The sequence below is a fragment of the Ptiloglossa arizonensis genome, chromosome 2 (assembly GCF_051014685.1).
Source record: "Ptiloglossa arizonensis isolate GNS036 chromosome 2, iyPtiAriz1_principal, whole genome shotgun sequence".
NCBI lineage: Eukaryota > Metazoa > Arthropoda > Insecta > Hymenoptera > Colletidae > Ptiloglossa > Ptiloglossa arizonensis.
Window position 1 is genome coordinate 29,002,666 of NC_135049.1, and position 24,429 is coordinate 29,027,094.

Below are 24,429 nucleotides of genomic sequence, written 5' to 3' on the forward strand. Positions count from 1 at the left end.
TGCAAAAAGCATCGAAATACTGATATAGATATACCATCACACTTAATTATACATGTGATAAAATGGGTATAATGAATTATTCATGGTAAATTTGTTGGTACCATTGTTATCATATGTATACCGTGTACAAAGTACTGGGACTTACTTACGAGAGATTTATTTTAGCGTCTATGATACACGAATTATACATATTTATATATTATCATTAGTACAATCTTACACAATTCGATAAAGATCCTAGTATAAACACCGCATCATCGAACGAAATTTTTAAATCCTACAGGTAACTATAGGTACATACATATACAGTCGTAGCTTCGTCTGTACTCTTTTTTTCTTCGTTTATGTGTATCGACAAGTTAAGCGTATTTCTTGAGGCTAAATCGTTTCGTGCTAGTCTTTACAAAGTCAAAAAAAAATAAGTTTGCTGCACAATCGGAGCATTGCAAGGATATCTTCTGTAAAATACTTAATTATTTCACGTGAAATAATATATTAAAATCAAAACTGATATACATACTCCCTTAAACGAAATCGCACCGTTTAGTACTATAAATCTATTTTATCGAAATTTTGCAATTAAGTACTAAGATGCGAATGTACATCTCAATCAGGCTTCAATTTCGATGAAATCAAAAGGATAAACAACAAACTATCATTAAATTGCATCAAGTATGTAATTCCACAATAGTCACCAGTGTCATGGGTATTCAGTAAACAATTATGACATTTGCTATAACAACTTTACAGTAATGCTATCTCGTAATTCCAAAAAATAATGACGTATAACAGAGTTCTTGTAAGTAATTAATATTACATACAAATTCGGCCAGCAAATTTTGAAAGACAATATACTACGATAATCAAACTAGGAGATCTCAATACTGATCTACCTATGAAATAGTTATCGTGCTGCATTCGATACGTCACACTCCACAAATAAAATTAAACTAGAAAAGATGATATCTTTCACCACATAAACGTCAAAGGCATTATTCTTTGCACACGCATTGTAGTCAATGCATCGTCTATACGAAAGTACGGTTATAATAAAAGGATCGAACTGATTGCAATTAACTTATATGCAATATCTTTTGGAATGTTCTCATTGTTTCAAGAGCGGTCAAATTCAATCTGTAGTTCGACAAGGTTTTATCGGATCGACGTGAATTTAAAAGAAGTTCATAATACTTGATCTATTCAAGCGATAGTAGTTGTAAAGCACATTCACTTCGGTTGAGCGTCTTGTTGAGTTTGCGATTGTTGTTGTTGTTGCTGCTGTACTTGTTGAGGATGAACAGGATGCGCGATAGTCTGCAATCTAACTTGACTAGGTCCAGGACTGCCTCTTGCGGTTGTAACAATTGGTTTCCCTTGAGCGGGTGCAGCTTGACGCAACTGAGCGCTACTTGCGGTCACAACTTGAATCGTTTGTTTTAAAGCGGCCGATGCGACAGGTATTACCCGTGTCTGCAACGGAGATTTTGCTAACACCACTTGGCCAGGTTGAGAAACCGTTTGTCCCGTAGAGACCTAAAATTGTAATAACGTGTAAAAAATGAGAAACGTTCGAAAAAAAAAAAATAAATAAAAGTAGTAAAAAAACACTACATACGTGTGTAAACTGTTGCATTGCCGATGGTTGAACGTGTTTCATAACTTGTTGTATTTGCTGTACCGTCATGGTTGCCGGTAAGGATTTTTGTTGCACGATCAACTGCGTCTGAACGCCAGTTTTTCCGGACACTTGTGTCAGTTGTGCAACTTTCTGCGCCGGTAATTTTCTTTGTGTAATAATTTGAGGATGAAGAGCGAGCTGACGTATTTGTTGAGGGGTCCCTGTACGCACACCGGCAACGTTCGCAGCTTTCACCAAGGTGGCGACTGGCGTACCACCGGTCGATGTTGCTGCTTGCTGTACTTGCAAGCCAGCTTGTGCGAATATTTGCGCCGGTGTAAGGCCGGCTTGCGCAGGTACTTGTACCTGAGCGACCGATTTCGCTTGCTGTTGCAACGCCTGTCGTTTGATCAGAGCAGCCATTTCGGTTTCCGACACCGCACGTGCTACTGTCTGCTTTCCGACCGTCGCTTGTGCAACGGTACCAGCAGTTATGCCCTGCTTCATCAGCGTGGCTCTTTGCTGCGTAGCAGCAGCAGAAACTGCCACTGATACTTTCTGACCACTCGCAGCCTGGGCTTGCAACACCTTCAGTTGCTGCTGTCGCAGTAAAACTTGTTGCTGTCTGTAATACTGTAGCTGTGCAGCAGTTAACGTTTTACTACCAGAGGCAGTCGCTACGGTAACCCCGACAATTCCCTTCTGCGTAGTCGCAGGCGAACTTTGCGCGGCAGATACCAAACTCGCTGTCGCAATTCTTTGTGCAGCTTGAAGATTAGCAACGCTAACTACAGTCGGTGTAGTCCGAGCATCTTGCATAGTCAGTGTTCCTCCTGGTCGAGTTTTTACCGTCGATGTGGCAACCGTTGTACCGCACGTAGTTACATTAGTCATCGTTGTAACAGTTTTCATTGTGGTCAGGCCAGTTGTTGCAACGGTGGTAACAACCTGAGTCAATTGATGCACTTGAGGACTTGAAGTACTCGATGCAGTTTGTTGGGCTTGTTGTTGCTGCAGTTTGATTTGCTGCTGTTGCTGTTGCTGCTGCTGCTGTTGCTGCTGTTGTTGAGCCTGTTGCTGCTGTTGCTGCTGCTGCAGCAGACGAGCGGCTACTTGTTGCTGTTGCTCAGCCGTTAAAACCTGATTGTATAAAATATATTATACGACTTATAGAATAACAATCTTTAGGATTTGCAATCAATAAAATGCTGCATTCTGTTGTACTAACAGCGTGCTTGAGCTTCTCCTTCGCGATCCTGTCGGCACGTCGTGTCGCAACTTCTATGGGAGCCAATGGATTATCATACTGAATACCACATTCGGCTAAAACTGCAGCGTTGGTGGGGTTCTTCATCAACGGATTGACGAGCAGCGGTTTAACGGTGGGCGTTCTCTTATTGGAAACTGATTTTATGGTATCGAATCTTTGACAGCACATTAATGTAAACGAATGATTTTTATCCTGATTATACAACTGAGATGTTTTCATTGGCCTGTTTGTTTTACTTTGTTGCTAAAAGAAGACGATTAAAAAAACATAAGCATTGCTTGCCAACAATCATCCCCCTCCAAATGTACAATAAAAATTTCGTAATATACCTCGGACACCTGAGGCATCTTGTAAACGCCTTTTTGTTTTTTTTGTTTTTTCGGCGTGGTATCGTACAGTAACTTCCCTTCTTCTCTCGGTACTATTACCGATTCATATCTGCTTCTACATTGCTTAGGAGACCTGTATATTCGAGAAGTATTGTTAACTATGTCAGCAACTAAGTCCCAATTAGGTGTGTGGCCGGGGGACAAAATCATTAGGTTCAGAGGTAGTCCTTGATAGATTTGAATTGCTTGAAGAAGGGCCCAATCCTCGTGTATCATCCAATCTAAAATGTGCTCTTGATCCGCGGACGATTTTGACATGTGGGATGGCTTTATGCCTGGTATTGGAATCGGTGGTCGAACCATTGCACGATGTTTGTGTAACTTCATGTCACGACGCATCTTCATCAACGCTGGCGAAGGCCGATCGAATAACGATCTCGGCGCGTATACCGACTCCTCTTTGTGTCGCATCTTAACCGCTCGTCGTCCTAACAAATCAATTATGCTCGGTTATTACACAATCGTTAGAAGAATGGTCCAATCGTAGGTAAATTTTGTATCCACTTACCATCGCGATCGGTGACTCCAACGTCGACTCTACTTCTCTTTTGTTCTTTCTTAATGTATATCGGAGGCAATTGGGCCTCCGACATAGGCGAGTTTTCATAAAGGAATCCCAAAGAATAGTCTATGTAAACATCGTTATCCGTTGTTGGAGGCGTTGGTGGACACCACATCTGACGATTAAAATAAATTTATGTAACTTCGTATACTTCGTAAAAGAAATGAAAATTGATATACGAAAGGTAGAGTTTATACTAACCGGCATTTGCTCCATATTGTCGTCCGACAACCATATCTGCAAGATATTAAAGCACGACTATCAGATCTAATTCGAGGATTGATAATAAAAAATCTGCTTCGAGAAGACATAAAAGAAAGTTTGCAAAGAACGAGCGTGGTGCACACTGTGTGTTTAATTTTGAACTATGAAAATATTCGAAATACTTTGAGCCAACGAAATTGGTTTCCTCTTCGTCTTTACGCGCATCTTCGTAACAACGTCTGTTAAAAGCAAAGAAAATCGCAGGAGTGCAACGTTAACCGAACAAATAAACGATCTTGGAGTGTCTAGGGAATGTACATAGGAAGTGTGCATAACACTTTGCTCGTTCAAAGGCTCATTCTCGTCTCTCTTTAAACATCTCGTTACTTTGATCTCGCATAAATACTTTTTCTGTCACTTTGATTCTCGAATGTCGTGCAAGACGCTCATTAATGTGCCTGCTTATACCTTGGCTGACTCCAAGTTTGGAATGGCAAAGGCAGTGTTTTGGTGCCATTTTCGAAATAATTATTGGAGCTTCTCTACTGCATGCTATATTATATCATATCTAAGTTGCAAAAATCTGTCTTTCTTTTCTCTTTAATGTGCGGTCATGTTAGCCTTGCCACACCAAACATCGCGGGAACGCAAGATCGTCGTTCGTTCGATGATCTCGACGTATGTGTATATATAACCAAGCACACTGAGCAAATTTTGACACCAAAACGGAACTGAACCTTTGATCGAACAGACTTGGAAACGCACCAAGAAATAAGAAAACACATCATCTTCGTAGCAAGGAATTATTTTGTTTATTTCCTTCCTCGGACTCACTCGATCATACAAAATACAGGCACGCAACTTAAATATTACAGTGGGGCATACCATTAAACGAATAACTCCTTAAGTCTAGCATGTAATCAGGTCGTCACCTTGCGAGTTATGTAATGTACAAAGCGTTACACGAGAGCAAAGTACGGCGCATTCACAGTATTACTTTTTTTTTGCTGTTTCTCTGTTACCTTCGAATCGATTCTGCCTATTACTCCATTTTCTGTTTTTTTTTTCTCTTATACGATCAATCGTCGCAAAAACGATCGCGGAAACGCGATCAATTTCTGCGGCGTCACTAATGAACTAAGCTACAAGATGTGTGTGTGTATATGTGTGTATCTGTCCCCTGTGTGTATGTGTGTGTATACATGCGTGTCTGCTGTGTGTACATGTGAGTGAATTCTCGTTACTATCCCCTAATATGATACAGTCGCGGATGTGTCTTACACTTCTTCCTCTTCATCCTTCGTGTTCTTTTTTTTTCTTATTACCAAGTATAAATTACAATGTCGCTTAAAGGCATTCGAGAGCAACCTTTAACGGGAGAGCACAAATTTACAATGCTAAAAATATTACACGCGCGCGCGCGCGCGCACGCACGCGTCCGTGTGTACGTGTACGTGTGTGGTGTGTACTCAGTACAACGTAAAGAGAACGTTCGTTCGGTTTCACATCATTCTTATTTTTTTTTTTTCATCTTTTCTTTCCTTCGGTTATGCGTGCGTGTGTCTGTCTGTGTGTGTGTGTGTGTGTATATACAAGAGGATTACGTGAAACTTAAGGAAAGAAAATGAAAAGAAAATTGGATAACTCTGGATTACGACGCGGGCGCTCGCCTTTCGAGCGAGCGCGTCGCGAAAATGGCGGATGGTTCGTTTGTACTCGAACCCCACCGAGGAATATTTATACAAAACGCGCTGCTAAATGTTGCAGCGATAAAGTTTCAGCGAGACTCAAGATACGGTGCCGCTGCTTATCTTTTCCAATTGAGCCGTCTGCGAAGGAGGAGGGGTGGGAGGTGGTGGTGGCGACAGCTGAGAACGAACAGACTTTTTCGATGGCGGTATCTGTTCCTCCTCGTCGTCCATTTGCGTTTCGTTCGCCGTCTTGCCGGTGGTCATCAGTGGCTTCGCGAACGACGTTAACCGCGTACGCTTGATTTTCCTTCTTAACCTCTTCGACCCGTCGGACGAGTCGTAATTGGGGTCGTTGTCCAGATCGACCAACGCTATCACCGTCGATTGCACGGGCAACGGAACCTTATCCGTTTTAAGTTTCGAATTCAACGGCGACGCGCTCTTGTTCACCGTGGACGATTTCTTAGCGGAATTCGTGTAAGTACTTGCTACGTTCGAAAGTACGTTCGAGGCCACGCGATGATCCCTGGAACCGGTGTCCAATCCAGGACCGCACCACGCGTCTAATTTACAATTAGATGTAACGTCCGAGATCCTCATCAGGCAATTCTTGGTCGGTGACTCGGACGCGTTGGAATTCGTATCTGTATTCTTTTTCATGGTTTTCGCGTCGGTGATGCTGCAATTCGAGGTCTTCCCGTGAACAGAACCGGACGCTTTGTTGTTGTGATTGCTACGTGTGTCCAGGGTGAGTATCGCCACCACTTTGGCCGTTCGTTGAGGTTTCTCGTTCGATTCCGTGAAACTGGTGTCGTCCTGTTTCGCGAAGTCCTCGGCGGCCACGGCGTTCCCGTTCGAGTCCGTGTTCAACGTTTCCGTTTTAATGGGCGAAAGGGAAGCTTCCTGTATCTTCGAATCGCAAGACGGGGGAGGATCCCCCTTACGTACATGTTTCGAAGTCCTTAGGGGTGACACGTGATTGGGGCTCGATTTCCCGGAATTCAACGTGAAACTTAAGCCAGACCGAGTGACTCTCGACGCTTGTTCGACGGTAGGAACTGGTGTGTCGGGTCGTCTCTTCACCGTGCTTACGTTCACGCTCGAGGACTCGCTGGTCCTTTTCGACCTGGACGCGATGGGACTACCACCACCGTCTTTGGTGTCCGACGACGGTTTCATCGGTGGTATCGAGCTACTTCTACGAAACGGAAGTACAGGGTTCGCGAAACCGTTGTCCAAGGATCTCGAGCTACGGGTCGTAGGTTTCTCGTAAGACGTAACGGTGTTCTGTTCCTCGTTTCGTACCGGCGAATTCACGGTGGCGGTGGACCTTGTCACCGGCCGCGGTGAGGATCTCAAGAACTCCGGTAACGGTGTGTCCGGTCGTCTTCTGTGAATCGATTTCGTGGGACTGTTGCTCGGCGGAGGCGTCAACGAACGGCCAGCACTCGATCTCGTGATCCTGCCCTGTTCCACGTTAGGCCTCGGTGTGTCCGGTCTCCTGATCAAAGCTACCTTGTTCGTCTCTTTGCGCGTGACGACGACGTTCGAATTCGTGAGCTCGCCATCTTGGTTCTGTCTCGATTCGCTCGGCTCGCTCGACGACACCTGAACGTCGGTCTCCTTGCTCTCGAAACTATCCACGGCAACGATCGTCTTCGCGCTTCTCGTGGTCATCCCGTAAGATGATCCCGCGTCCGGTTTACGAAACTTCAATTTACCGTCTACGTTCGTATCGAACTCGGCCGAGTCGCTCGAATCGAGATACTGCGCGGAGGAAGTAGGTGGCGATTTATCGTCGTTGCTACACATCGACTCCACCTTGTCATCGTCTTCGTCCAATTTTACGAATTTTTTCTCTTTACTGCCGACCTCCTGACTAGAGCTTGTTTCTATCACAGAAAAGGATACATTTTCGTTAACGAACGCGTTCTTCGCGTTAGAATTTAAAACAGTGTCGTCCGATTGCTCCTTACTCGTCAACGGTTCATCCGCGTTCGTCCCGACGAGACTCGGAATCCTTGAGTCGCTCTTTGCAACGTTCTCGTCGTCACCGACCGTAACTTCCACGGTCTCGTCTTCCGAGTGGTCCTCTTTTAAACGTCCGTTCCTCTTGTTACCGTTGAGATTTTCTGACACGGGCTCGCGCAACTTACCCGCGGCCTCTTCCACGCTTTGGACGACTCTCTCGCTCTTCAAGGAAGCGGTCAACGAATTTTCAGATACATTGATCTCTTCGGTCAGTTCGGCGTCGAAGATCATTTTCAAAGTGCCCGACTCTACCGCCGACGAGCACGAGCTACGACTCTGTGAAATAAAACTGGGGTCAAGATTTTCAGAATCTTCGCTACAGGTTGTATCGTTTCCGAGATCGTTACACTGCACTGTCGATTTATGCACGGACCGTGCGATACATACCGATGGTGCGTCTAACCGATTCATCGTCGAATTGACATCGATTTTAACCGTATCCGTCTCGTTGAATTCTGACGCGTTACGTTGCTCCGACGCGCTCGACGCCGAGTCATCCGAACGTAAACTCGTTTCCGTGTCTAATGTGTTCAGACGTACAACGGGATTAAATTCCTCCTTCGCGTCCACGCTTTTCCGAAATTTTCCCCTCGGCAAGGACGATATCGCAACACCGCAGTGATTCACGACCGTTTTGCAATTCTCGACGCTCTCGGCCAAGGCTTTCGTAGGCGAGGAGAGTTTTCTACTCTCCGCGTCCACGAGTTTCGAATCCGGTGTCGATACTTTCAGAGTCGTAGCACCGTGTTCGTCGTCCGGCTTACTCGACGTATTCGCGTTGATCAATTTCTTAGGGCTCGACGAAGAGGGAGGCAACGGCAAAACAAAGCTCTGCTCCGCTTTCATTCTCATTTCGAGCTCGCGTTGCTTGCGAAGATTGCTGGCCCTACCACGACACTTGGGCTTTATACCGGGCAAAATCGGACTCACGTCCAACGTCCATAGATTTATCTTCACGTTACCTCTAGATCTCGTTCTTGGACTATTGAGATCAAAGTGATTCTGACTGAACGATTTGTTCGAACGGTTCTTACGTTTCCGATAACCCCCTCTCTCGGAATCGTTTTGATCGTTCGCCCCCTCTTCCTCCTCCTCCTCCTCTTCCTCTTCTTCCTCCTCCTCCTCCTCCTCCTCTTCGTCATCCTCATCACCCTGACTTTGACTCTCGGTGTGACTCGATTCTTCGTCGAGGCTATCTTCCACAACGTCCTCTTGAGACTCTGATTCTGACTCTGTGGTGGTCTCGGATTCACTATCCGATTCCTGAGCACTTTTACTATTATTCCTACGCGACCTCCTCCTCCTCCTTCTATTCGGCGGGAGTCTCTTATTCACTAATTTCTTAGAATTACTAGCACTATTAACCTGATTCTGCGCGTCCTCGCGTCCGAACGTCAATGGTTTCTCATCGTCATCGGCCAACCGCATTCGTCTCTCTTCCTCCTCGCGCAACGCTCGCAGCCGATCCAACTCCCACTCTTTCTTCTGCTCCTCCAGCTCGCGTTCCGCTGCTGCAAGCTGTGCCGCGGAGAAAGCACCTTCCGATTCCTCGACGAACTTCATCGCGTAACGTTCTATGGGTGTGAGCTAAACGCAAGATAAATTATTCTCAGCAAACATCTTCGTTGCGGATCGCCACGTTTCAATCGAATTCCGTTCGCGAATAGTACAATAATTACATTATCCTTACCTGAGATACCAAGTTTTGTACTTCGAGCTCAGCCTTGCTGACTTGCATATCGTCCTTATCCGCGTCATCCAAAGGTATATTTTCGTCGAATTCCGCCAAATCGGCGACAGCCTCTGCTTTGGCAGTCTTCGCAGCTTGGACGTCGAGGTCCTCCTCAGCGGCAGCAAGGGCACTTTCCAGTGCACCCATCGCCACTTTATCCTCCACATTCTGAGACGATCCTTGACCGTCCTTCTGCAGATATTTCTCGCGATCTCGATTCTGTTCCAACACTTCGGCCATCCGTGTTGTCGCATCGTTCTCCGTTTGATCGATGTTAAAGAGATCTTGAATCGTAGACTGTGGAAATGTTAATTGTAACATGTATTACAGATAACACACACACGCACAAAAGTAAAGATACAACATATGCAGTGGAATATGAAAATATTTTTTTATTTCGAACAATTACTGCAACACTCACGCTCTTGAAATAAGCTGTTGTGAAGTTACCACCCTCGATAGCTAAATCTCCGAGTAGTCTTTTTTGATTGGCTTTTTTCAGAATATTTTCTTCCACGGTCTTTTCGCTTACTAATCTGAAATATGGTAACACACATAGTAATTTAATGTATTTATAATACATTTGTCAATACAGAAACTGTTTCATACTGATATTTCTGCACATACCTGTAGATATGTACATCCCGTGTTTGACCTATTCTATGACACCTATCTTGTGCTTGAGCATCCATCGTAGGATTCCAATCGCTGTCATAAAATATAACGGTGTCTGCTCCTGTAAGATTCACACCCACGCCTCCGGATCTCGTTGACAAAATAAAACAGAATATTCGTTTGTCGCCGTTAAATCTCTCCATCAAAACCTATATTTTTTGTAATTAAATGAAACATGTTAGAAAAAATAAAAACCGAGAGTACAAATAAAAGAAGGACAACTAACTTTTATAGTAACCGATTATTACCTGTCGTTGATCTACCCTTGTAGTACCATCTAAACGCAAATATATATGGCCATGGAAATTAAGAAAAGCTTCCAGGACGTCCAACATTCTTGTCATTTGTGTAAAAATTAAAACTCTGTGATTCCCAGACTTAAGCTTCCTGAGAAGTCGATCCAAGGATTGTAATTTCCCGCAGTCGTACTGTATCAATCTGGGATCTGGGAACTGAGTCATCATTGCACTAGCTACTGGATGGAACAATGCAAATTTCGGAGATAATTGACGTTGCAATTCTATTTGCATACGTCGTTGACTGAACAATTTATGTGGAGGTGGATGAGAAACATGGAAACGTGGCGTGGGCGCGCACACAGCAGGAACATGAACAACGAATCTGTAAAATACGGTTACGTTACATGAAAATGAATAAAAAATTATTTTAAAAAAATACAAAGTTTTCAAATTTTTATTTATACGCGTACCTTTCAAAAACTTCTTTAAGCTCTTCGACGATTTGTTCTGTACTACTGATCGCCTCCGCGAGTGCTTCTGTGCGAGAAAAATATTGCTTTCGTGTACGGGCATTGTCTTTAGCACTGGCGCAATGAACCCAACCATTATGCCATCGACATGCTGTAGCTGGTTTTCCAATTCGCAATGCCATAAACAAATCTTCCCCGTACAGAGGACATGCTGCGCATCTTCTTTCGTTGATTTTCGCGAGAAGACGAAGTTTGGCTTGTCTTCTTTGTTTCCGTTCTTCTTCTAATTGTGGCTGCAGAAAGTTTATCGACTCGTGAATATAAGTAACGCAAAAAATCCATATAGAGAACGTTCGAAGGTTCATCTAACTGAGGTAATTACCAGATAAAACTCAGACTTTGGACGTTCTTTCGTTTGTGCCTTTTCAGATTCTTTTTGTGCGTGTCTGGTAACAATGCCACAACGAATCGATTGTTGTGGCGATTGTCCATTACCAGCAGGGGATTGCACTTGAGAAGCAGTAACGTTCAGAGGTGGCACTCTCATTACGGGCCTTCCACTTGCCCCACTTGTGGTTGTTACTACTCCCCCTACAACTTTATTTACTGTAGTTGCCGAGGTAGATAGGCCCATCAAAGATTTTGATAAAACTGTTAAACGTTGCCCGCTTGGCGTCATTACTGGAAACGAAACTGCAAGAATAGCATGATATTAGGTACGTGTGATTTATGAATTTAAAAGTGGCTGAACAATATATACAAAATATAAATTTTAGAATTATGATGGTGATTTTTCTTCACAAACATAAGGAAACATTATTGATAGTCATGCATTTTGTATTATTCTTTGAACGAGTATTACTTTTAACAACATTCATTTAAATGTGCATATAAATAACATGAAAGAGGAACTGGGTAAGTTCACATTGCCTTGAACATGGATCACAAATGGGAGTCAGTAGGATACGAGCACTCATGGGACAAACCTGTGTTAGTGTTTTGCTGATTCGAAGTCAGAATGATATGTCTACCAGTAGATGTTTGAACCAGCTGTGCAAAACTAGGCACTGCTATTCTTTGGACGGAATCACCTTGTTTAACTGTGACTGTCTGCGTGGCTAGTCGTTGCAGTCCATCTACTGTAATCCTCTGTGCATTCGTTGCTGCTGTAGTTGGTGTCACTGTTGTACTTTGTGGGTTATGTGCTAGTGTTCCAACAGGAATGGCTATTTTCGAAGCAAACACAACAAATGTTTTACACAAACTGTGATTTACAAATGGTACATTATAACGATATGTAAGTTTTTGTTAATGTGCTCTCGGTTCTAGAATGCCTATATAATGGGAATACTATAAACAAGCTGGCCCAAGATCAGTTTCTCTAGCACCATTGCAAGAATGATTACACAGCGACAGTTTGAGTGCAACCACTGATCGATGATGCAAAGGGTTTAAGATTTTAGAAATAAATGTAACATATACGTGTGAAAAAAGCTGTAAAATAAACCAAAACTATTACCTTTTACACTACCCTGATGCTGCACTAACTGTACCGAATATCCTTGTAATTGTTGACCAGTTGCTACTCTTAATGTAACACCTACGATCAATAATATAGACATAGTAAATTATAAGAAAGAAATTTTGAAGATCTGAGAAAATGTAATCTTAAGAAGTTTAATGTTATTGTCAATTACCCGGTCCTGTTGTGCTTTGATTGTTTATTGTTTTTATTAAAGGGGATGTCCCAACCCTTGGAGTAGGTAATATGCCAGCGAAATTTTTTAACTTTGTTTGAGTTTGTTGAGGCGCAGTTGGCGGTTTAACTTGATTAGACAATCTAACGTTGATTTTAATTTTTCCAGGTGGACATCTCGGCGGCGGTTCCGGCTGACTATCTATTTCTTCTATAAGCTTTCGTGGCGTCTGCAATCGTCTTACTCTATGTGCCGCAAATGCAGTAAGGGTAAACTCCAAATCGCATAATAAAAGGTTAATACTAGATAAGTCGATATGCTGCAAGATAAATACATTTTTCTTTTCGGTTTTTAAAAGTATAAATAACCTAAATGAAAATGTGAAGTACCAAATTATTACCTTAAATGGATCGTAATCAAGAGCACTCCATATTAGGGAGGCAGTAACATATTCAATAGTTTCCATTTGAAATGGTGACACTGTAGGTCTCACTTCAAATAAGTTCGGGTGGTTACACACTTTCCGCAATTGCATTAATACATTAATGACGCTCAGTAGATTACCACTGGCCAGAGTCTCTTTTGTCCTGAAAGAAAATATAAAAAGAAACAATTGAATATTACTCCACGATTAAAAACTTTTTCGATATAATAAAGATATACAAAGTATAATGCTTACTTTGCTCTAGACATAAAATCATCGTATAGATATCGCTGTCGTTTTGACAAACGGCACATAAGAACATGCTCGTACTTTTTAGGTAATTGTTTTTCTACTTCTGTCTTCAATCTTCGCAATAAAAAGGGCCGTAAGACCTGCAAAAAATACAATTGCCGGATAAATAAAAAAAACTATAATAACTCTTGAAAATAAAAGGAAAAAAATTTACTAGATGTTATTTTAGAATTGTTTCTCCAGACAGGATTCGTATGCCATACCATGTACATATATTGACACGCGAGTTTTAATGAAGAACTTTTTTAATATCTCGCTATTTGTATTAAACAGACGCGTAACACATTATCTCGTGTCTGTGTCGGTAGCGAGTTATCAATTATTTCAATAAATAAATTTCGAGAACAAACTACGTACAGACCTTATGTAGACGACGAATAATATTTTCATTGTATTCGCTGTTTCCTTCTATCATTCCTGTAACGGGGTTGCTGAACCATTCTTTAAATTCTCTATGCGACTGAAATACATTTGGCATTAAAAAATGCATCAAAGACCACAGCTCCATCAAATTATTCTGAAGAGGTGTACCGGTAAGCAATAATCGCCTGCACAAAATAAAAGGTTTTCCGTAAAATATTATTCACAATATGTATATGCAATCCTTCCATAGAATTTTAAATATTTACCTCTGTGTTTGAAAATTCAGTAGCAATTGCCACCTCTGTGACTTAAAATTTTTAATATTCTGAGCTTCATCCAATATCAGATATTTCCACTTTTTCCTTCTAAAACTTTGATGATCCTGTATAACCAATTTATACGATGTTATACATATGTGAAAAGCATTAGGTTTTGTCCAACCTAAGACGGAAAATAACAAACATATGACAGTGTTTTTTAACATTTTTGTTGTACATAATTAACAACCAATTAGTACCTGTTCTCTTTTGCTTTCTTTCTTTCTGTGTTCCGTAGTAAGTCAAAATCTTAAAGCCAGGGCACCATTTTTTACACTCCATTTCCCAATTAAGCATTACAGATGTTGGTACTATTACAAGATGTGGACCCCAGTTACCTTTTTCACACGCTAGATGTGCGAGCAAAGCAATTGTTTGTATAGTTTTACCCAAACCCATTTCATCAGCCAAAATGCCATTCAATTTTCTATCATACATCGTAACAAGCCAATCCAATCCTATGTGTTGATATTCTCGGAGAAGATGTTTTAAAAGGAACGGAATTTTTGTAACAACCTAGAATATTGTGTAAGTTTTATTATGCGATATTTAAAAAGTAATTTAAATTTGCCTAAATTACTTAAATTGTAGAGATGACGTTTTAAAATAAATCAATGGTTTAATTTATTTATCGAGAAGCAACATCACATTTATTCTGCCTTTCGGAAATGGTTATGTGCAAGTAAACTGCTGCTACATCACCTTGGATTGAAAGGCTGATTCAATTCTTAAAAATTTCACTAAGTGAGGAATATGATTGAAATAACTTACACTGGTAGTAAGTAAAGTATTCCCCTTAGGTTGAATACTTTCTGCCAATGCCGCCACGTTATCCATTTCATTGTGAGCTTCTGAGTGATCCATGTCTGCAGTCTACAACAGATCGCTACTATGTTAAAATCTTTTTTGATTAAATACAATATAGGCATGTGAAAAACATTATTTCACCTTGTCAACTGCAGATTTCTCCATAGATATATCTTCTAAAAGAGATTTAAGTCCAATATCAGCTTCATTATCGCTTTGTGTTTGAGACTCTTGCTCTCCGACTTCATTATCGCTTTCTTCACTTTCACTTTCGTTACTGGTAGATTCATCCTCATTCTCTTGACCTTCATCTTCTTTCGTGCTTTCTTTATCCGACTCTAAATAAATTAGAGTTATATTATACACATTAATTTTGTAGTCAATTTCCTTCATTGCTACGCTTTTGAAAATATGTTAGATATCTCAGACAAATGCCTCGAGTCACATCAAAAAATAAGAATCAAAAAATGAATACCATTTCTTGAATCATCAGGATTGGTAAAATTTCATCACTGATATACTGTTATTTTCGAAAAAATAATTTATTATAATAAATTTACATTACCATACCTTGACCAGGATCTTGATCGACATCCATTGGAACATCCGATATATTGCCATATTTGGCCATAAGATCGTCAATAGACATTTCATTTTCAGCCTAGAAGAATGAAATCCGTATACAAAAGGTTTATATCTTTTTTCTGTAACATTTAAAAAATGTATATATACTTTAAGATCGTCCAATTCTTGTTTATAATCTGCATTTTCTTCCAATTTTTCTTGTTCCATAATAGTTTCTTCTTCATCCGAGGATTCGTCCGATGCCGCAACAAAATCCGTATCCCCATCTGTTGTCTTTTCATTCTCCTATTTCAAGAATTATTATATATTAATCAATAACGTTAAGTAATATGATTAAAATATATTAATTCTGGAACACAAATTTTGTAAACACACCTCCACTGTTGTTTCTTTTGGCATAGGTGATAAGCTTTTACTCCTGTCTTCCAAGTAATTGGGTGGTAAATCTTTTAGAAGATCTTCTAATGGTATTTCCGATTCCTTCTTTAACAGCTCAACTTCTTCTTTATGATTTGTTACAGACTTTAATTCTTCTTCTGCTTTAGCTATAGTTTCTTCGTCATCGTCTGAACTTTGGTTTGGTTGGAAGTCCTCTATATTAAAACAATATTACATATAAAATCGTGTAAACTCATTTAATACAACTAATATACCATCAGAATGAGATTTGCCAGGCGGAATCGGTGAAGATATTCGCGAACTATTCATAGAGGCTGGTATACTTTGAGAACCGTCAGTTTTATTAAGTCCTTCTGTCAGCCATGTTGAGTATTTCTCTGTTTGCCCAACAATAAAATTTAAATGTTGATCTAACGCCTGTTTCCTTTTTTCTTCGAGCCTCGTTTGTTGTTTATATTCCACCAACTTAAAGAAAAAAGAAAGAATGAAGTACACGTAAATTTATCAACAATCATAAAATATTTTAAATATTATAAAATAAATGTTCTACATTAATTCTTTGATTGTACCAATATAATTAATACAACCATACACAATTAGCAGACTTTTCTGTTCCCATAACGAGCACACATTTCTAATTGGGATACATTAAAAATGTCGGCTTAATAGTATGGGGTAATATCCTTTTTTGATGAAAAGCTTACCTTTTCAACATTAGTCCAAAACGTTTTGATTTCTTTTGCAATAAAACTAGCAATCTTCTTTAACCTTAATTCTTGTGATTTTTCAGCTTTTTGTGCTTGAATTGCTTTTTCTTGAAAATATTTCTGTACCATGCGCGCACATTTTTTCGCTGCAGCTTTCTTCCACTTTCGTTCTTGAGCAAAGTCAGCGGCTAACCAAACCATCTCCTCTAATAAATAATCCCAATGAGCCTTTGTACGAGGCGGTTCCTGTACTTTGGGTAATCTTCTTTCTGACCATAATCCCTCACGTTGCAACTCAGCAATCCTCTGCATAACATATGCTTCCTACCAATGACACCAATGAATTGATTGAAGTTGTTTCTCAAATGCTAAATGGTTAAACAGTATGTTCTTTATAAAAATCATTATACCTGTTTTGCCTTTTCTACAATTTGTTCTTGGTTATTCGTGATATCACATGATGTAGCCGCATTAGAGGCAGGTAGCTTAACAAGTTTTACAACAGGTTGGGTAGGAGCAACAATAGGCGCAGTAGATGTTTTTGCTGTAGTAGTTGTAGTAGTTGCAGTAAGGGTAGATGTAGGAGTAATAGTTACAGTAGTAGTGGTAGTGGTTGTTGTAATAGTTGTAGCTGTTGTAGACAATTTATCTGCTACAGGACTAGCTGCTATTGTTGTTATAGGCTTTGGTGAACCTGGAACTATTGGTGCGCTCCCTGCAATGAGAAAAAGATGATTTAATATGAGTATAATTATCTTTAACAAAAAAATCAAATCAACTGAAGTTGAAAAATCTAGAATGCATGTATCAACAGCGCCCTTAGGCCGAGAAGTATATTGCTGAACGGCCTTACAAATGCTGTGAATTGATCTCCCCACAATAAGTGAACTGTTTCAACGTATATTGATTTGAAGTAGCCGTCGATTGCGGGATTGTATGAATAAATACTCTACAATATTGGTATGGATATGATACCATAATGCATAAGTTATTAATTTTAAAATAAAAGTATAATTATCAGTATCAAAGAAATACTCACTGTGAGTGTGAACCATGGGATTATATGATTACAATTAAAAAATGTACCCTACTGTATTTCACTTAAATAGATGTGACTACCTTTTTGCTAGTTAAGAAGCAACATGCATTACTATTTGGTTATTAAAACTAACCACCATATTATATTTATTCAGTTAAACCTGTGATCAACTTCTTCCTATTAGTAGTGCAAAGTGATATCTAATGCAATTACTCAGTAAATTGTAAAACTGTGAAACTTAATTCTCATATCAATTGCTAATATTTATTTAAGCTCGATCACATCTTAGTTTGATTTAGCACACAAAAAGCATTGAACAGAAATTGTCTGTGACAAGGATATGCATGGTCTTGAAAGTAAGTCCACAAAATTCAACCAGAACTGTACAAAAAATGAATGCATCTAAACATCAAATGATAAGCCTGCAGTAATCACCTATAATGAGCGTGGGTGCTAGAGTAGAAGTAGGTGGAGGGTGAACGGTGACTGGTGAAGATTGAATTGCTGCCCTGAAGGCAAATACCATGCCATGGCGGCCCCCTTGAGGCCTACCTGGTACGTGTCCTATTACGCAAATTAATTACAGAGTTGATATAAAATGCACACTAAAGTCCTGAATTGTTTTTCCACACTGTCATGTGTGTATTTACCAAAAAGGATAAAATGAAATTTATAAAAATCTGTTCATTGTATGTTTGTACCAAGCTTTAATATATTATGCACTATTATAAACTACCTTTTATTTCATAATTCTTACATATTTTATAAGAATAAAAATAATGATGTGCCTCCTACTACTCCAGGAAAAATGATTGGTGTTAAATATAAAATGGTATTGTTTTATTAGGAAAGTGTTAACTACCACAAGATAGTTATATATATATATATATATATATATAAAACTATCATCAAGTTAATTACAAATATATGAATAAGGATAATATGCTTACCTTGTTGATTAAGTTGAGCTACTGCAGCAGGCAATGTTGTGGATACTGCAACTGGTGTAACATTCATACCAGAGACTTTTACTTCTGTACACTGACTCACAGGAACTATTGTGGAAACAGTTGTTGTCACTGTAGGTGTTAATGGAATTTCTGATATTGCTGGCAGTGGCACTGTTAAATCTTCATCATCATCATCTGGATCCAATCTATGTTCACGTAAAAAATGCAGATATTGAGGTGTTGATGGCGGTGGTCTTTTCCTCCAAGCTTGAAAATCCATCATATTTCCTCCAGCATGAAGAAAGAATAATTCTGACGCATTTTCAGCATATTTCTCCCTTATTGCACGCATTCTTTTCATTTTGTGTTCCATAATTTTTCTTCTATAGCTCATTGTATCATCAGCACCTACAGTAGGTTTTTCAGTGGAATCGGTTAACTTCAACTTTTTTCTTGCAGGTGGTGACTGCATAGAGGCTTGAGATGTTGGTGCGACAAACATGTTTCCCATAGAAGTTCGAACAAGTTTTGGTGATGTTGCTAAAACAACTTTTGGTGAATTCTGGCGAGAAGGAGATGCAAGAGGTGAACTACTTGCACCTGCAACTCCCACAGGACTTGCACGTGGAGATGTGCCACTAATATTAACAATTCTTGTAACGCCAACTTGTTGAATATTTGCATTTGATGTTGCATTGCTTGGTATAACCTGTAATAATACAAACATGGAGTTAGACATAGGAATAAAATAAATTGATACTGCATATAAAACTCATATAAATTGAAACAACTTCATTTCAAATATATACCTGTGTAAGGCCAGGAACCTGTGAAGTAATAACAAACTGTTGTCCAGCACTAGTCGTGAGAACATTAAGCCCTTGAGCAGTGGCAAGAACTTGCTGCAAACTAACAGTTTGTTGCGGTGCACCTCCGTTGCTTCCCCCATTGTTTCCTCCACCCCCGCTAAGGGGCGGCAAAGTAGGTGCAGTCTGCTTATCACTCATTACACATCACACTATAACATTAATTTAAAAATATATTATAAATATTTATAATATATTTACATTAAAAATTAGCCACTTTAGTTAAAAGTAGCTTTTAAAAAAAAATTATTACTTCTCGTTACAGATTATACTTCTTACACCTATAGCACTAACTTAAAATATTGTTAACGAGTACAAAAAGAAATTATAGGCATTCATACAAATAAAATATTTTTATTAAAAAATGTATTTATTCAATAATGTTGTTGCTAATAAATAAAAAAATTACATGCATATCATCTGTAAGTTAATATATAATATTTACTTTTTAATACAATTTAAAATAATAAATACACTATTTGTTTTATATATATATATATATATATATATATAAAATGTATAAAAAAAAAATTAAAAGCTAGTATGTTAAAACATAACACTAATTGAAGACAATAAAAAATTATATTACATTGTTTACTTTCATATATTACCATTACATTATAAGTGCACAAGATATTTTCTAATTATATTTGAAAATCATTAAATACAAATATTTACAATAATTATTCGGTTTATACCTATAGCCCAACTTTTACTCAGAAATTATATACTATATTCAAATACAGACCAGGTTAAAAAAGAGTAACTTTATAAATTGAAAGAATTCAAGAGTAACTTCAAGTTGTAAATCATAAAAGACCATATTAGAAGCAACATTTGTTTAGTAATTACATACCAATAGTTCATAATTTTAAAAAAGAACATAAATACGTTAATTCAAAAGCAAACACAAATAAGCGACAACATAAACTGTAACTCCGCTAATTATTAACAATGCTTTATTTTCCAATTATTCAAGGTATGTAAACAATTTATCATACAATTTTAGGCCAAATATGCACATTTTAGCGTTGTTCCAAGTAAGGTAAACCCAATGAGTCGAAATGAGAACGTTAATTGATTTGTGAAAAAAGCGCCGAAATCAAAATTTCTCCGTCGATCCAACTGATGCATCACATTGGAATTTGTAAAACATGCGTATTGCGCAGAAGAAAAAACACATTGAAAAATACAGCATCACAAATAGAAAGAACGTATCCACAATCAACTGCAGGGTGAAATAGACGATGTCATTTAAAATATCAAAAGATTGCGACGAATACGCGAACGTCTGATATCAAGCATTCAGGGCGGTCAAGTCTTCTTATTAGAAAAATGTCAATTTATCTTGATACAATAACAACAATCGTCGCGCCAGTCAATCAGGCAAGCTTTTCAGCAGTGAAAATGGTTTCCCTAATCTTTTAAACTGTATCGCTTCCCAAGAAAATATATTTTTCGCAATTGCGTCAGTGGAGCCTCGCGGCGATACAAAGGAAATTTTTCGTCCGCCATGTTGGCGTTGGTCTGATAGGAGGGCGGACTTACCATAATGTAATCACAAAATTCTGCGACGTAGGTGAGCCATCCACGAAAATAATTGTTACACCCGTGATCGACGAGCGTTAAATTGCAATTAGGTACCTCACGTAATGTACAGTGCATGAGCTATATCTAATATTTTACAGAACATTTTCGCTCGACTCGCTCAAGGACGCACACACTTCTAAACATGGCGACGGCTCCCGACAAATTTCGACCGCGGCCAGACCGAGTGCTTGCTTGCTGCTTCACGTTTACACAAGCCACAGAGAGATGCCGCTCCGACTGGGCACCAATTCTACGATTGGCTGGTTCCAACCGGATACTTGGCAACGTGGCAGTATGAAACGTTTCCGATTGGTTACTGAGAAAAATATTAAAAGGACTGGTTTTCCGTCTAACAAATCAAATCAGCAACTATTATTCCTGAATGTAGAATTCTTATGCATTTCATGAAATCCGTAGCCACGTAAATTGTTACGTACATTAAAATTATCAATAAATAAGTGATATAGTATATTAATTCATGACACGTATTTTATCCGTAAAGAGCCCTTTTCTAAAATTGAAAGTTCTTTTCGATCTGATTATTTACTAAGGAATTAATTTTCTAAGCATAAAATAAACGTTCTTATGAAACTTATAATGTCGAAGTGGGAAATTCATTTTAGAATAATAAATTATTACAATCTCTTTGTAAGGATTCTATAAGGCTGTATACGCGTGACCGACAAATATGGGCATACATTACACGCAGCATTACATCACTTTACATTCCTGGCATCAGATATGAAGCAGTTATCCAAATGTATCGATGCAATTTATGAAACAGACAAACTGATATCGTGAATCTACATACATATGTATCTATTTCCTTTAACATTTGCCAATGTACTTATAGCCACGTGTATCATCTATCCAATATTGTATTCGTGTAATTGTAATCGTAGATATAATATCACTTTACTTTCTATTTCTTCACAAATTTTATCGCGTAAAGAGTAAAATATTTATTAAAAATTCATATCCATGAACGCTGCGTCTTTTGTAATATTTTTGTAAAAAAACTTAATATCTAATAAATTGTTTCGTCCTCAACGAACGAAATTTAAAAATTATTCTTCACAAAAGATACTTATAAAAAAAAAATATAATACTCTTCGATTCCGATCAAATTTCATAGTAAGCGCAACATGGTTGCCACGCTATGCATGCTTAATCACACCACGTGCTATTTACGCCACTACATATGTTTAACGTTTGTACGAAAAAAGCAGGTAAAATTAAAATAGGAAGAAAAATATTTCAACTCACTCTTTAGTTGACCTTCGTTCGACGATGCTTCTTGTGTCGGTATTTGTACGTATTTTCTAGCCAAATTGGAACAAGTTAGTATCTCGATAACGAATACATGCGCGAAGTCTTCTCACGGGACAACGTGTGCTGAACACATTTTTAAACGCAATGATAAACTCTGTATGAGTTTTCACAGAGAAAAGCGTGATCGTATCTACAACGGTTTGTAATTGAATCATGATGAAGTTACAAGTGAAAATTAGTATACTCGAATTTGCAACACTTTTTTTCTCGTTCTGCCCGATTCTACTGTCCTTAACGAGGTGTCCGCATGTGATACGTACAATCGTAAGAATGACGCTGGGGTCATTTCGGTACTCGGCGCATCATCTTTTGGGTACCACTGCTATATTTACATTGATCTACGTAGTATGCGCGATAATGATTTGAAATTTCTACTTATAACGAAAGATCAAAGATAAACATTCCACTGATTCCCTTTTTTTAACAATTATGATTTTTTTTTAAATATTTAAAAACTAACTTATATTTCCATGAGATTTCTTTGTGCATACCACGTGAATTTAAGTAAAATCGGTGGATTCGTTAATTTTAATTTTCCGGAAGTTTGTGTTATATTGGTTTTGTATTTGGTTGATTTTAAAGTTACGATACAAGTATAAACGAAATATTAGGATGAAAAATTTATGAACTAAATTTGCGAATAGTAAGTAACACCCGCAAAATCTTAGATATGACAGAATTAAATTCAGATATAGATCCGAAATTATCGAATACAGTAATACAGCAATTACAACGTAAACACATTTGTAGCGTTAGTCAATTTATAGACGAGAATTCTGAAAAATTGGCGACCTTTTCAGGACTTTCACTTAAGGTATATACAATAAGCTTGTCATAAGAAAAAATTAAACTGTGTAGTTCAAAAGGAAATTTAGTACCAGGTTAAATAATATAAAGTAATAATTTTAAGGTTAAATTTACAGGATATACTTGATATTAAACGAAATATTTTTAAAAAATATGGAGGAATAGTAATAGGTGCCCCTGATTTGCTTAAAGTTGAACTAAGCTACATAACTTCTACTGATTTACCAAGGTATTTTAAATAAAATGTTATATTAAATTAAAAATTAATTTTGACAAGTTAATAATTATTAATACAATCAAATAGTTTAGATAACTTGTTGAAGGGTGGGTTGTATCCTGGTCAAATATATGAAGTATGTGGTATATCTTCAAGTGGAAAAACCCAGTTGTGTTTAACAATAACAAGTAATATTGCCCTTAGAACCAAGAACCTTATTCGATATATTGATACAAAAAGAGATTTTTGTGGTTCAAGAATAAAACAAATTTTGTTAAAAAAAAATTGCAGTAAGCAGGTATTACATAAATATTTCAGTTGTGGTATTACAAACCATATAATAAATATGCTATATAAAATGCATGGTTTCTGCTTTAACTTTAGGTTATAGATGAAGCTATGGAACGTATCAAAGTATGCAACGTGCAAACTGTGCATCAACTATTTAAAGTATTGCGTTGGTTAACAATTGCTTTAAAAGAAGAAATAGAAGAATGTCGCACAAGGATTATAATTATTGATTCTTTACCAGCAATAATTTTTAAATTTTACAATGATCAAAAATTAACAATTGCATTAAATCATTTAGCAAGTATGTGTCATTTTATAGCTAATGAATTTCATTTATCAATTATTACCATTAACTTAATTACTCAATGGAATTCTGACACTGAAGAGGGATCAACTAACACAAGTGCAAGTAAAAATTATAATGATGTGATTCCAACATTAGGGAAGTATTGGTTGGGTGTTCCTAATACAAGATTATTAATGAAAAAAATAGACCTTGATAGGAGAAAGATTTCTATATGGCATAGCTTTCAATTAGAAAGAAATCTTACGTGCACTTTAAGTATAAGTGATTGTGGTTTGTCGTGTCTTTAATAACATGTAAATGTATATATATATTTACTATTATCTGTTTTCAAATTATTTTTTGCATAATAGGTAGATATCTAACAATTTCTTTGGTGTATATACATATTTTGTACAAAATTAGAAACAAATTTTTAATCTGCGTCATTTTTTATGTATTGTAAAGTATTAGATAAATTTGCCTTATTATCACCACATAAATACATTTCCACGTCAATGAATGTAATCATAATACTTATTTTGATTTAGTTTCAAACATT

The 24,429-nt window shown here is 38.1% G+C and overlaps 3 protein-coding genes and 1 non-coding gene across 10 annotated transcripts; 1 reads left to right on the forward strand and 3 right to left on the reverse strand.

Annotated features, from left to right (window-relative positions):
* Positions 1-132: 132 nt before the first annotated feature.
* On the reverse strand, positions 133-5,810 carry LOC143143132 (uncharacterized). The gene is made up of 7 exons (XM_076304067.1): positions 5,066-5,810; positions 4,041-4,076; positions 3,786-3,954; positions 3,218-3,705; positions 2,847-3,131; positions 1,616-2,758; positions 133-1,533 (listed from the first exon to the last, which is right to left on the reverse strand). Exons 2-7 carry the CDS (start codon positions 4,053-4,055, stop codon positions 1,228-1,230), a joined length of 2,406 nt encoding a protein of 801 aa, XP_076160182.1. The 5' UTR covers positions 4,056-4,076; positions 5,066-5,810; the 3' UTR covers positions 133-1,227.
* On the reverse strand, positions 4,833-22,535 carry LOC143143130 (helicase domino-like). 7 transcript variants are annotated; one of them, XM_076304064.1, is made up of 28 exons: positions 22,204-22,535; positions 20,896-21,253; positions 19,291-19,499; positions 18,482-19,190; positions 16,903-17,207; positions 16,490-16,816; positions 16,040-16,250; positions 15,762-15,979; positions 15,534-15,671; positions 15,372-15,462; positions 14,943-15,139; positions 14,766-14,867; positions 14,195-14,510; positions 13,944-14,118; positions 13,676-13,862; positions 13,258-13,394; positions 12,979-13,165; positions 12,579-12,897; positions 12,401-12,481; positions 11,868-12,107; positions 11,264-11,574; positions 10,882-11,174; positions 10,421-10,793; positions 10,125-10,321; positions 9,919-10,033; positions 9,456-9,794; positions 9,131-9,352; positions 4,833-8,041 (listed from the first exon to the last, which is right to left on the reverse strand). In XM_076304064.1, the coding sequence occupies exons 3-28, from the start codon at positions 19,486-19,488 to the stop codon at positions 5,831-5,833; spliced, it is 8,199 nt and encodes a 2,732-aa protein (XP_076160179.1). In that variant the 5' UTR covers positions 19,489-19,499; positions 20,896-21,253; positions 22,204-22,535; the 3' UTR covers positions 4,833-5,830. The 7 variants fall into 7 exon arrangements, with proteins under 7 accessions (XP_076160179.1, XP_076160176.1, XP_076160174.1 ...); XM_076304061.1 differs by having other exon boundaries at positions 8,153-9,352; XM_076304059.1 differs by having other exon boundaries at positions 4,833-7,626; positions 7,711-9,352.
* LOC143143923 (small nucleolar RNA snoR639/H1) lies at positions 16,328-16,462 on the reverse strand. The gene has a single exon (XR_012991293.1). It is a non-coding gene; the product is annotated as a small nucleolar RNA snoR639/H1 (small nucleolar RNA).
* Positions 22,124-24,188, forward strand: Rad51d (Rad51 recombinase D). The gene is made up of 5 exons (XM_076304071.1): positions 22,124-22,166; positions 22,938-23,083; positions 23,193-23,305; positions 23,381-23,591; positions 23,678-24,188. The coding sequence occupies exons 1-5, from the start codon at positions 22,139-22,141 to the stop codon at positions 24,176-24,178; spliced, it is 999 nt and encodes a 332-aa protein (XP_076160186.1). The 5' UTR covers positions 22,124-22,138; the 3' UTR covers positions 24,179-24,188.
* The last annotated feature ends 241 nt before the right edge of the window (positions 24,189-24,429 follow it).

Coding starts and splice junctions, on each gene's coding strand:
- LOC143143132 (XM_076304067.1), bottom strand. Junction 3,132..3,217: donor AGATGCCTCAGGTGTCCGAG/GTATATTACGAA, acceptor GTCTTCTTTTAG/CAACAAAGTAAAACAAACAG. Junction 1,534..1,615: donor CAATGCAACAGTTTACACAC/GTATGTAGTGTT, acceptor TTACAATTTTAG/GTCTCTACGGGACAAACGGT.
- LOC143143130 (XM_076304058.1), bottom strand. CDS start 19,488: ATGAGTGATAAGCAGACTGCACCTACTTTGCCGCCCCTTAGCGGGGGT. Junction 14,119..14,194: donor AAGAAAGCAAAAGAGAACAG/GTACTAATTGGT, acceptor TTTCCGTCTTAG/GTTGGACAAAACCTAATGCT. Junction 13,395..13,675: donor TTATTCGTCGTCTACATAAG/GTCTGTACGTAG, acceptor TATTTTTTGCAG/GTCTTACGGCCCTTTTTATT.
- Rad51d (XM_076304071.1), top strand. CDS start 22,139: ATGTTTAACGTTTGTACGAAAAAAGCAG. Junction 22,167..22,937: donor CGTTTGTACGAAAAAAGCAG/GTAAAATTAAAA, acceptor GCAAAATCTTAG/ATATGACAGAATTAAATTCA. Junction 23,592..23,677: donor AAAAAAATTGCAGTAAGCAG/GTATTACATAAA, acceptor CTTTAACTTTAG/GTTATAGATGAAGCTATGGA.